The following is a 13416-nucleotide window of genomic DNA, read 5'->3' on the forward strand; positions in this document are numbered from 1 at the left end:
CAGCTCAGGTTACATGATTGATTCGTCTGACACTGACTAAAATGGCCTCTGCAAAGACAAATCAATACTTTTTTTTTAAACATTGGATGTGCATAGATGGGCTAATTTTTTTAACTTTTCAGTACCTCGGAATAAACAAGCTTTCTGCAGGTAGGGGTGTACAGGTGCCATTCTGACCCTGTTCTTCCAAGCTCCCTGGTGATTGGGTGATTCCTGGCCACAGGAATTCTGCAGGTGGCAGTGGACATGACAAGTCTGAAAGGCAGATGTTTTCTTATCTTTGCTGCAGAAATTGACCCTGAAGTGCTGCATGTTTTCAGGGATCCAGATCATAGTACAAATATCTATCAATGGAAAGATGTAAACCGCTATTCTCCGGGAAGCTTTGCAGAGTGTTGCATTTGCACACACCTTTTAACATGCTTCAATACAGCATATATGTACTTCTCAGTGTCTTTGTATCCAAGAGGGCTGGGTCCTGATCAGCCAGTGGGGCAATTTTTTAAATACCCTTTTTCCTAATTTTCAGGATCTCAAAGAGTTACTAGAAAAACTAGAAAAGAATGAGAAGAAGCTGAAGAAACAGCTGAAGATTTACATGAAGAAGGTCCAGGATTTTGAAGGTAATTCTGGTTTTGTTACCTTCTCTGGGGAAATGGAATTCTGTTACTCTAGGCTCAGTCTAGGTCTCTGGGTTTTGTTCTGTGGCTTTATGTCTCCACCTCCAACACCACAGAGAAGCATGTAGGTGCCAGGGTTTTTGGCGCCCTAGGTGGGGGTCCTTCCGCACTCCCGGTCATCATCGTTGGCAATTCTGCGGTGGGGGGGGTCCTTCTGCGCTCCCGGTTTTCGGGGCACTTCGGCGGCGGGTCCCGGAGCGAGTGAAGGACCCGCTGCAGAATTGCCGCCGAAGACCCGGAGCGCAGAAGGACGCCCCCCCGCCGCCGAATTGCCGCTCCCCCCAAATCCTGGTGCCCTAGGCGACCGCCTAGGTCGCCTAAATGGAAGCGCCAGCCCTGTAGGTGTCCCATGGACACCCCTAAGGATCACTGCACGTCATTCTCAGAAGCTTTTCCTCCCACTTCCAATACGTGCCTGTCAGTTCTCTCGTATAGAAACAATGTGCATGACTCTCACTTCACTGTTCCTAACGGTATCTGGGCCTTGACGTTCCTGCATTCAGTGTGTTTGTGGTCTGTTTTCTTGGAGGTGTTACCCTCATGGTCATATAATCATAACTTGGCACCTTAGTTGTGCTCGAATGTAAAACATGCACCTGCAAAATGGATAGCTGCTTGAGGCAATCAAAGCTTGTTTTCACTAGTACCTGTTTTAAGTGAGCACTTACTTGTCTTGCACCTAAGCGTTTTTGGACATATCTCAGATTCCAAGTTCTGAACATTTGTCGCTTGAGCATTTGGTATGTCTCCTTTTTTTAAATTGTCTTGGGGACAGATTCATCCCTGGTGTAACTCTAGTGACTTCAACAGAGCCAGGCAAAACAAGTGACTTTGTTGGAAATAAGGAAATCTTAGGACCTGGCCTTGATTTGGGTCCTTTTCTCTTCTCCAGTGTATGCCAGGTCACAGTAATGCCCTGAATGCTCATGTCCGAAGAAATGTCAATTTAGGCCTATTGGTTGTATAACAGTTAGACCCCTTGCCTCATCTGAGAGAGAGAAGAGCTCTCCAGGCCTCCACAAGCTTCTAAATGCGTCTAGCAGGTTGAATCCCTTCATCCTGATGCCCTTATTCTTTTTTTTCTCCTGAGGATTCCTGACCCATTGAACTTGCAGCCCTAGAGACTATGGAACAAGGAGTTTAAAGATCACAACCCATCACATTGCTGCTGTTATACTGGACTTTTTAAACATGCATCTGGAGGTGCATTTCTTTAGGCCTCAAGAACCCCCTAGGGTGGTCTATCCATTTAATCCTTATTCTTCCCCTATAGCACTCTAGGGGCTTGTCTAGATGAACAGTGAGTGTGCAGCAAACTGTGGTGTAAATCTACAGTGTGCTGTACACTAACTGTCCATGTGGACCTTGCTGCTGCCCACTAGAAGTTCCCTAGTGTGCTGTGACATACTCTACTTTGAAGCGGGAGTATGTCAAAGAACACTAGGGCATTTATAGTGTGCAGTAGGAGGGTCCACATGGACAGTTAGTGCGCAGCTTGCTGGTGCACAGTAGATTTATACTCCACACACTACATTAGCATTACATGTAGCATTACAAGCCATTACATGTAGCTTAGGTTTCCTTGGCCATCCTTCTTTCACCTTTCAGGATGGGTTTCCTTGGATTATCCTCTTAGTTGTATGCAGGTTTTCTATAGTATTGAAGCATAACTAGAAAATAGCACCATCCTCTTCTGTAGTTCATCTTCCATATTTCAGATGTCTAACAATGAGTTTGCTTCCTATTCGTCCCCCAGCCCCTTCTTTGGGACCTTTGTTCAGTAGTCTTAAGGCACTTTCTTCATTACTGTTACACTGCCCATTCAGCTACGTGTTTCAATGACATTCTTTCCTATGTATGCAGGCCTAGCCTCAAAAGGCATGCACGCATTCAGGACCAGATACCAGCCCCCATATTCCATAGCAACATTTGGGATTTGGAGTTAGTGCTATGACCGTCACAAAAATATTTGCCTAGAGCCATCATCATAGACTTTTTTTTAGGCTCTTTCTTCTTTGATCTCGTTCAGAATTATGTCTGTCTTTACTAAATGTAATTAAAAGTTAACACTTTTGTCAGATACTCCTCATCTTTTTTCTTTGTCATCCTACAAACTAGTCACCAGTTTCTTCTCCAAGTAATTTAGGAGTTCAATGCAGGTCATTGTAGAGGTTTTCTTTCTCAAAGCTTCATTCTTCATGGAGGAGGCCTAGCTTCAGAGCAAGAGGGAGGAGTCAAACTTCTTGGCGTGCGTATAATAGGCATAACAAATGGAGACTCTGTTCTGCAGCTGCCACAAAGCTCTCTGTTGCCCAGTGAGTCTCTGTGACCTCTCCAATTGTAATTCTTCTGTATTCTATTTTGGTACGATACTCTGGGCAGGGGATGAGCCCAGCAGCTTTCTATAGTGGAACAGCTGGACACAGGTGAAATGTATGCATTGCTCTTCAGATGGATGTGCACAAGAACTTCTGCTTCAGCTCTAATGGCCAAATTCTGTGTCATTCCACCTTACTGTATGGGTGAAGTCATTGAGTTCAATGGACTGAGATCTGGCCTGGTGTGAAAGAACAGAATTGGGTCCCACGTTTTTAACCTCCCTCACCCCACCCCAAGCCATGCTTAGGGCACTTTTGAACCTTAGTCTCAGTTACCGTTATGATAAAAAAAACTTCAGTCAGTCACCTCATCCATCCTCAATGTATGGTCCTAAACCAAAGGGTGGAGATAACTGGGAAGTTATTTCCCAAATTATGCTGAAATCTTTCAATTGTCTTCAGTGGACGTTGTCAGTCCCTGTATCGTCAACCTCTTCCAAAGATCCTGGATTTGTTGATGTGGATCATCTTAAACCTGATAAATCATCCACAGAATTGAGGCGAGAATGGATGTTCAGCTCTTACTAGAAGGCATTTACCTGACATATTTGGTACATGATGTGGGATTTGAAACGGTCCTTTTAATGACTCTAAGTGGCCCTTGCTCTTTTAATGCAGTGTATATTGTGGCTGATGTAGTGTTTCAAAAGGAAATTCCACCTACTCTTAAGTAATTCTGTTCTGTGACTAATACGGGGATTAAAGATATTTAGAAAGGTTGTTGAAAAATGCCCCAAGTTTGATGAGAAAATAATATGGAGACGAGATCTATATGGCATAGAAACTATTTCTCTTCCTCACTGGATACAGTGATAAACTATGTTGCTCTGATTTTATGAACTGATTTCAGAAAACTAGACATTAAGTGAAATTAAGCTGAATAAACAGGGAATTTCACAGTAGCACAGCTGGTGCAGATGGCTTTTGTCACTGTAATTTACATGCATCCGACTGACATTTACCATTACTTGCATTAGGCCTTCATAATTTTCCATTTGATTAAAATTGTATGTAGGTACAATCCTCAGCAGCGTGACACGGTAGTTTTTAATTTTGCTGTGCATTCTGCGACAAGATATGTTGCTTACGCATATTTTCCCAAAGCCTGGCTTTTGTTAGTGTTAGTAATACATTCATAAGATTCCAGTAAGGTCACCATCTTCTGAATATTGTCCAGTGAATCTTACATTTATTAAAGGAACTAATGTTTGTAGGTTTTTAGGCCTTATCTTGTACCCTTTACTTTGTCAGTGAGAGTTCTGCCCGAATGAGGAGTTCAAGTTATGGTTCTGGTCCTTTATCTGTCTATCTAAAGCAGCTAATATTATAACAAACTCATGTCACACATTCACACAGGGGTGATCCAAAGGCCGTTAAAGTCAAAGGAAAGACACAAAGGACTTCAACAGACTTTGGATCAGACCTGTAATGCATAGTTATCATGGAAGTACTGTGCTCGGTGATTCATTCAGCTGTGTCTCTTTCTCATCACAGCGACCCAAGCTACAGCACAGACAGAGAGGAGGCGACATGAGCTTACCAGGCAGGTCACTGTCCAACGGAAGGAAAAAGATTTCCAGGGAATGTTGGAATATTACAAGGAAGATGAGCCACTTCTCATCCGAAACCTCATTACAGGTTAGGACCTTATTTGCCTCTCTTTCCATTTCCCTCTCCCGTTTCCTTCTAAACCATTAAAATATGAAATACTAACCCAATTTATTTTTGTATCACTCCAGGAGATATATATATTTTGTGTGTGTGTGTGTGTGTGTGTGTGTGTATTTAACCATTCAAATGAGTTTGATTGCTTTATTTCAAGGTATAACATAGTTTGATATTTGTAAAACCTCTCTCAACTGAGCATATTAAAGGCATGTGGTACTCAGCTACCTAGCTAAGACCTTGATTCAGCAAACTATTTAAAAATTTGCTTAAGTGCTTTGCAGAATAAGAATGGATTTAAACTCGTGTTTAAATGCTTTATTGAATAGGGCATAAATTCTCCGCTAGCTTTGACTTTTTTTCCCCTTAGATTAAATTGTCTGAAGTCCATAATTACAAAGAAAAGAATGGATCGTGTGTTTTACTGATTATAACTTTCTTTTTTCAGACTTAAAAATTTGTTTTCAGGTTAATAGCAATGGGGTTCTGTACCTGATTCTCCAATCATTCCTGAAAAGCAAGTGCTGGAATGTTTCATTCATTTAGTATTTTGTTAGAGTATAATGAGCACAGTTATTTCTGATGTGCACAGATATAGCACAGGGTAAGCAGTAAATAAACCAACCTTGAGTCCTCGCTTGGGTTTATATTCTATATTAATAGCTTCTGTTTTATGTTGGTATCTTATGTGTGCATGTCCTTGTAAGCAGGGGGAGGGTAAGGATAAGGATGGAGGTTCCTCCCACTTTGAATTTACAAATTTGAAGCTTCTCAATATAATTTGTAAAGGGAACCTGTGACTTTCATTTTATGAATCCAAAAATTAGAGGATAATACAGACTCAAGGAAAAGTGATTGTTCCAGAAGAGAGGATTTTTTTTCTCCAAATCAGTGAAGTAAATCTGGTGTCCTGGAGTTGGTAGCCCCTGTTTGAACCTCTTCAGTGCTGTGCCCCATATCTTCACACATTTAGCACACTTTTGGTACCATGTAAATAGTAGCATACTAGAAATGGGTTTGGCGGCACATAAATGCTGCTCCTCACTTGTGAAGAGTTCCATTATGTTTGAGAACGGGCAGCACCAACAGTGCCAGGGGAAATCTCTCAAACTGTTTCAAGAATTTTATAAAAACAAAGGGTTTTGGAGGGTTTTTGTTTTTGTTTTTTTAAATCATGTTGATTTCAGTGTTGGGAATAATCCCTTCAAACTGCCCAGCAAACCCCTGAGGGACTGGTAATTAGCCACACTTCTGATCGTCTTCCAACAAATAGTAACCAGCATCTGTGACACATGACTTGAGATTCCCCTGGCCCAGAAATCTGGAACTATTTCTAGGTGAAGCCCAGCACCATGTGTGTTTGCTTAGAACTGTGAGTGTCCAGAGGCCCCTGCGCGAGATGCTCAGAACCTTGCAGCATTGAGCCCCGAAAGAGAGAATGAAAAACAAGAGTAGTCAGTGCTTTGGTCAGATCAAGAACCTCCTTTATCCAACTCTCTCATATAAGCAGCCATCCTCATGTTTTCCCTTTCCACTTAGTAGTGTGCTTTCAATTCAGTGCCGTTTAGTGTTCTAAAACGATATGGACAGAATTCATGCCTTCATAGGAAATTCATTGACTTCAATGGAGTTACACCAGTGACAAATTCACCTCCAATTTGTCTCATTCTTTTGTTGTCCTTAAATATAATTCTTACTCAAGGATGACAATGTATTGAAAATGCTAAAATGAAGCTGTAATTCCTTAAGTGGGCAATAATTGTCAACCTTACACCATGATGGGTTGACACATGGAAAAGGGATATTACAATACAGACCTTCAGCCTCTTTTAGGCCTGTGGAACAGAAACATTTTGTCATCTAAGCCATTCTGAGGTCTCTGCAATATGCAGCTTCTTGAGCGCTACTTATGCTGAAGGCTTTGGTTGGAGCCACTGCTGGCACATGCTCCACGATCCAATACTCAGGTTTTTGTCACACTTGCCTCACTACGCATTAGTGTTTATGATTTCTGTTATCACACCCGCGTATAGTGAAACGCTACAAAAAGTAAATGAAGAATGGTACCAGATCACAGCAGTAACTTTTAAAGTTCCTCCTCTTTGGGCAATCCCTGCTTTCACATTAAATATTTAGTAAATTCCACCACGCGCTATCCTGATTCAGCGTGTTGATGAAGAGTAGATTTAGTAGATAGTATTTCTGGAGTGGTTTCTGTACACGATAGCGAGGCAGCTTGTATGAAGCATTTTCAAGAAGCTCAGGAATTTCTCAGAGATGAGCTTAAGTTGCAACATTCAGAACTGATCTTTCCCAGATATGTGAGATGTTGGTTTCCACACACCTCTACTGTTTCTGATTCTCCTGCTCAGCTAACAAAAGTTAGGTTGTAAGAAGACTCCCTTTTGTTTTGTTCCACTTCTAGATCTCAAACCGCAGACAGTTTCTGCCACAGTTCCATGTCTTCCTGCTTACATCCTCTACATGTGCATCAGGCATGCAGATTACATCAATGACGACCAGAAAGTGCACTCCTTACTCACCTCCACCATAAACGGCATTAAGAAAGTATTAAAGGTATGTCTTCTTTGTATTAAAATGAGCTCTGGGGCTGCATGTGATGTAACACTCTAGTTCTGAGGTTGAAATAGGTACCTAAAGATGTCTCATTTTATAGATTCAGATGGCAATCATGCAAATATTCAACAAACTCATGCCCCGAGTATAATATTGACATGATGATATTACCATTGACTATTGCTGTTTGTTTTACTCTGGGATTTTCTTTTAAAGTCAACTAAATATAGATAATAAAACTGTCCCAGTAGATGTGGGTTTTAAAAATCATCGAAGAGTTAGGGTACGTCCAGACTACCCGCCGGAACAGTGGGTAGCGATCGATCTATCGGGGATCGATATATTGCGTCTTGTCTAGACATGATATATCGATCCCCGAACGCGCTCCCGTCGACTCCACCAGGGCGAGCGGCAGTAGCGGAGTCAACAAGGGAGCTGCGGCCGTCGATCCCGCGCCGTGAGGACAGGAGGTAAGTCGAAATAAGATACGTCAACTTCAGCTACGCTATTCCCGTAGCTGAAGTTGCGTACCTTACCTCGACCCCTCCCCCACCCTCACCCCAGTGTAGACCAGCCCTTAGATGTAAATTATTTTTCTACAGATAGGAGAGATGCTCAGTGAGTGAACCATCCATAGAACACAACTCATTCTGCCACTAGTCTCTTTTTTGGCTTCTTGACCTGCTAACTCATTGTTTTACTTCCCTTCTGGCTTTTGCTTCTTAAATCACCTGAATTGAGAACAGGGGAGGCTGGCTCTTTTATGTACCTGTGCTATAACCTAATGTGCTGGTCACATATCGCTTTAATGTCCACGACACTCCAGCCCAAAATAGACTCTGATTTATAACCGTTTCTCCCAATCTCTTTCAACTAGGCCCTGCTTCATTTCAAGCAAAGACAAAGAATGAAATTTCTGCAGTGGGATGAATCATTAAAGATCCAGAACAAGCAGGGCCATCTCATCCTAATTAACGTTCGGTTCTTAGCCAAAGAATCTTCCGGGGTTTAGCTGCACTACAGTAAAGAACTACAAAAATGGAATTATGAATTATACTGAGTACTTCTGTCGTGCTTTTCATTTCCAAATTGCTGTACTAACACGAATTGCTATTTCGCCTGCCTCGTAAGGGAGGTGGGTTTATATCCATTTTGTACATGGGAAAACAGAGGCACCGAGAGGTTGTGATTTGCCTGATGGCAGCGAGTGCGTTGTCAAAGTAGGATTGGAATTTAAAATTATTGGTGACTGTGCAGGTGTTCAATCCACTAGGCCACACGGTGGTGCCTCTCAGCTTTTGTAGGTTAAGGAAGCTTTTTGTTAAACAGAATGCTCCGCACTGAGAGTGAGGCCCTAGGGCACGTCAGATATAATACAGTAGCGATACAGGTTAAACTTATGCTCAATGCCACATCTCTTGATGTCTCACATAGCTATTAGACCATCAAATCCAGTGTCCTGTTTCTGTCAGTGGCCTATATCTCATGCTTCAGAGAATGGCAAAACAAACTAACACAATGCATCTAACCAAATGAACAGTGTCATTTGTGTTGGTGGAGAATCCTTCCTAATCCATGCAGGTGATTTGTTTATACCTTGAAGCATGTGATTTGATTAACTAATCTTACTATATGGGCCACGTTCTGCTTTGTGCTGCACTGTTGCAAATTCAGAGCAACTTCAGTGACTCAAATGGAATTACTCTGGAGTTACACTGCTCTAATTAAGAGCAGAATTTAGTAGCAGCCATGGTAACAGAAGGTAACAGAGATTTCATGCAGGAATGAAAATAGCATGCCATTCATTGCATGTGTTGTACACAGGGTTATAGTTCTGCTATTAGGACAACCACCTTGTCCGAATAGACCAGCTTCATATGCCAAAGAGGAATCTAACATGTTAATTTTGCTCTTCACAGAAACACAATGATGACTTTCAGATGACGTCATTTTGGTTGGCTAACACCTGTCGCCTCTTACATTGTCTAAAGCAGTACAGCGGGGATACGGTGAGACATTTATGTAAAGAACAGAGCTTCAGAAAAACGTTCACCCCGTTTTGAAATCTCTTGTTCATTCCACTTAAGTGCTCATCTCCAGGCACCCCATACCTGGGGTCAAACTAGGATGTTAAACTATCAATAATCGTGCTGAAATGGTAAAAAGCTTTGAGAGATTCTTACAACAAGGGCCCGAGTCTCTGCTCACTGACTCTGGTGTCACTCAGGAGTGGCTCCTGTGAAGTTCGTAGAGGAATACTGGTGTAAAACTTGTTGCAGTAGAATATCAGTCCCTTAGTTTAAAACTTTTCCCTCTAGTTCTAGCAATGTTCAAAGGTCAAACTCACAATTAGCTGTTCTGTGATTGAAAAAATCTTCTCTTGGGTCCAATACTGAGAGCCCTCCCCTTGACTTCAATGCAGTCAGTTTGCAGGATTGGGCCCTTCATTAAGATGATTTTTAAACAGAAAAAAATGGGTTTACATTTTTTTTTCTTAAAGTTATTGCTTTTTCTTAAATTGTGCTCAATTTTCTGAACTTCTGAGGTGCATGAGATTTCAAAAACTATTAATCATAATGTAAAGTTTCTTCAGGGAGGAGGTAATCTCTTATACCAGTCTTCTTGATACAGTGTCACAGTTTTCACACCTGTTCAGTTTAGTGTCAATCAACTTTGATAATCTGTGTTCAAATCAGATTATCGCAGTTCTGGTAATATAAAAAATATTTATATGGTACCTGTCCACTGGGATGTTGACACTACTTTAGGTACAGCCATATACTATGGTACCAAAATTTGGAACATAGAGATGCTTGTGTAGTTTCCTTCTAATTCACTCTCGATTTGTGTTAAACATAGCCAGCCGTCACGCTTCAAAGGATACAGGCAAGAATATTTGTTTAGGCCCAATATTTCCTTGGAATCAAATTATCTGTCAAGTTTCTGTAGATTCTAATGTGGGAGACACTGTATAGCCAATAATTTGTATATAGTATGAAAGGAATAGTATGGGTAAGGCTTGATCAGTAACAGTGGTTTGTGCTTCTGTATGCCCTCTGCTGTCTCTGTAGCAGTACTGCATTTAACAAAAACAACGAGGAGTCCTTGTGGCACCTTAGAGAATAACACATTTATTTGGGCATAAGCTTTTGTGGGCTAGAACCCACTTCATCAGATGCATGGAGTGGAAAATACAGTAGCAGGTATAAATACACAGCACATGAAAAGATGGGAGTTGCCTTACCAAGTGGGAGGTCAGTCTAATGAGACAATTCAATTAACAGTAGGATATCAAGGGAGGAAAAATCACTTTTGTAGTGGTAATGAGAGTGGCCCATTTCAAACAGTTGACAAGAAGGTGTGAGTAACAGTAGGGGAAATGAGTTTGGGGGAAATTAGGTTTTGTAATCACCCATCTACTCCCAGTCTTTATTCAGGCCTAATTTGATGGTGTCCAGTTTGCAAATTAATTCCAGTTCTGCAGGGGAATTCTCAAGTTGTTTATTAAAAGCAGAGCTGAAAACTTTGGGAGACACCTGCAAAAAATCAGGTATTTTAGTGTATAATTCATAAGTTAACCAAGAGGTCAAAATATTTTATTATCATGCAAATATTTCCGTTCTTACAAAGAAGTTTTAACTTGAAGATTAAAATATGTGGCTCCTGGTGGCTCTATATAAGTATGTGCTCATGATATAACAAATGAGTAGCCTAGTGTTTAATAGGGAACTGAAACAGTCATTTTCAATTCAATGGGAAACATGCTTTATCTTTTAATTAATTGGCATTCCTTTCCCCTTGCTGAAATTAAAATGAAGCTGATTACTTAATGATATTTCATTTTAAAAAATTCAAATAACTTATGAATAAGCTGTTGAATAATCGTAGGTGATTTTTTGAGTCTTGATCTTTTTTTCAACCGTTAAGACCAAAATCTACAGTAGGTAGCATTCTAGAAACATTACACTTTCATTTACTTTTACAGGCCTTTATGCAGTGATGTCAGTGGACTGTTATTAGGCGGAATAACAGAACGGGGGGGGTTGGTCTCTCTTTTTGTTTTGTTTTGTTTTTAGGGTTTTATGACACAAAATACCGCTAAGCAGAATGAGCACTGTCTTAAGAATTTTGACCTCACGGAGTACCGGCAGGTTTTAAGTGACCTCTCCATTCAGATCTATCAGCAGCTCTTTAAGATAGCAGAAGGCATGTTGCAACCCATGATAGGTATGTTTGGGGTATTTATATTATGTGACAGTGTATATGAGACCTTTGCTCTGTGTTAGCAACACTTCTTCTCACCCAAACGAAAGCATGTGGTGGCATAAAACAGATAACAGTTTAAGAAATATATCCCTAGTGCTCTGGAGAAGGCCACTGTGGTTGGTGGCTTTATTTATAAAGTTCATGAATGAGACAGTGCTTGAACTGAAGGGAAAGTCAATGGGATTTTTCCCAGTGATGGAATAGTCTGTCTTCCTCCTCCTTTTGGGGAGCTGGTAGTGCCAAGAAGTGGAGCTATGACATTGTTTCTAATCCCAGTCCTCCATTCCAGACACTGACGTGGATATGAAGTTTGTGTGCAACTGTAGGACCAAAAATCTCAGTCACTTTGTCCATCTTTCTGCCAGCGAAGGACTCTCCCTTCAACAATATATATTCTCTAGCTATGAGGTTTCCACCACTTCCCTTGGGAGACTGTTAGTGTAAACATTTCCTATGTTCTTCTAAAACTGTTACTACACCCCTCCTACCTATACCTGCTTGTACCGGACTGTACCATCTCAGCGTGTGCAGCCTTCTGCTCCTTGGAGAGACGTGTCATATCCCTCCATTAATCATTACTTAGCCAATGGATACAGATTTATTTCTTTTAATCTTCTTTCCCAGCCACTTAATCACTTTAAATGTAGACTTGATTAAGGCTACAGGTTGGGACTAAAAGGAGAGTTTATTATAGCTCTGGGCAGAGGTATTTGTAATTTTCACAGTATGTTAAGTAAATTCTTCTTAACATTAATACATAGGACTTTTCACCTTCAAATTACTTTATAGCTATTAACTAATTAATCTTCCTAACTGAAGTACGCTGCCGAGGTAAGTACAGTAAGTTAGTTATCCCCATTTACAGATGTTAATGACTCTCCCCAGGCCACAGAAGGAATCTGTGGCAGAGCTGGGATTAGAAATTGAGAGTTCCTGGATCCCAGTCATTTCCTCATACTGTTAGGCCATAATATTGTCTTGTTTTGTAGAATGCAGCATATTAGCAACTACATAAAATTAACCACAGATTACAGGTAATCTAACAAATCGTTCCTGGTGACTTGTAGGGAAATGTAGGCCTTGTCCCCATTCCTTTCTGAAATTTTCCCCCCAGTGTCTGCAATGTTGGAAAATGAGAGTATCCAGGGTCTGTCAGGCGTGAAGCCAATGGGCTACAGGAACCGATCATCCAGCATGGTAGATGGTGACAACTCTTACAGCTTAGACGCAGTCATTCGCCAACTGAATACGTTTCACAGCATCATGTGTGACCAGGGCTTGGACCCGGAGATTATTCAGCAAGTCTTCAAGCAGCTCTTCTACATGATCAATGCAGTAACGCTGAACAACCTCCTGCTGAGAAAAGATGTCTGTTCGTGGAGCACTGGTATGCAGCTCAGGTAGGACATTGGCTGAGACAGTGATGGGAGGGCACCTGCTTATGTACAGGCAACTTGTTAATTTGTACAGTGGGGAAGGTAGTAGACTAAATATTCCAGCAGAAATAAGGAGGGAATTTTATGGGATCAGCAAAGCTGTGTGAAATACGCTTGAAATTAGACGAAGGTTTCTAACCATCAGAGGGGTGAAATTTTGGAACAGCCTTCCGAGGGAAACGGTGGGGGCGAAGGACCAGTCTGGCTTTAAGATTAAACTAGATAAGTTTATGGAGGGAATGGTTTAACGGGATAACGTGATTTTAGTCAAATCATCAGCGTGCCATCGCTGGTCAATAGTATCAATGGCCAATGAGGGTCTGGCTGGAGAATCTTGCCTGCATGCTCGGGGTTCTACTGATCGCCATATTTGGGGTCGGGAAGGAATTTTCCTCCAGGGTAGATTGGCAGAGG

General features: G+C 41.3%; 1 protein-coding gene across 2 annotated transcripts in view; it reads left to right on the top strand.

The window, feature by feature from the left end:
* The window catches only part of MYO5B (myosin VB), a 385776-nt gene that overhangs the window by 359269 nt on the left and 13091 nt on the right, over nt 1-13416 (top strand). For both annotated transcript variants that reach the window (XM_054031756.1, XM_054031755.1), the window contains exons 31-36: nt 530-623; nt 4553-4696; nt 7149-7300; nt 9220-9309; nt 11377-11527; nt 12681-12966. In XM_054031756.1, the coding sequence (XP_053887731.1) occupies nt 530-623; nt 4553-4696; nt 7149-7300; nt 9220-9309; nt 11377-11527; nt 12681-12966 (917 nt within the window). The remainder of the gene's footprint in view (nt 1-529; nt 624-4552; nt 4697-7148; nt 7301-9219; nt 9310-11376; nt 11528-12680; nt 12967-13416) is intronic.

This window comes from Malaclemys terrapin, chromosome 6 (genome assembly GCF_027887155.1).
Source record: "Malaclemys terrapin pileata isolate rMalTer1 chromosome 6, rMalTer1.hap1, whole genome shotgun sequence".
Lineage (NCBI taxonomy): Eukaryota > Metazoa > Chordata > Testudines > Emydidae > Malaclemys > Malaclemys terrapin.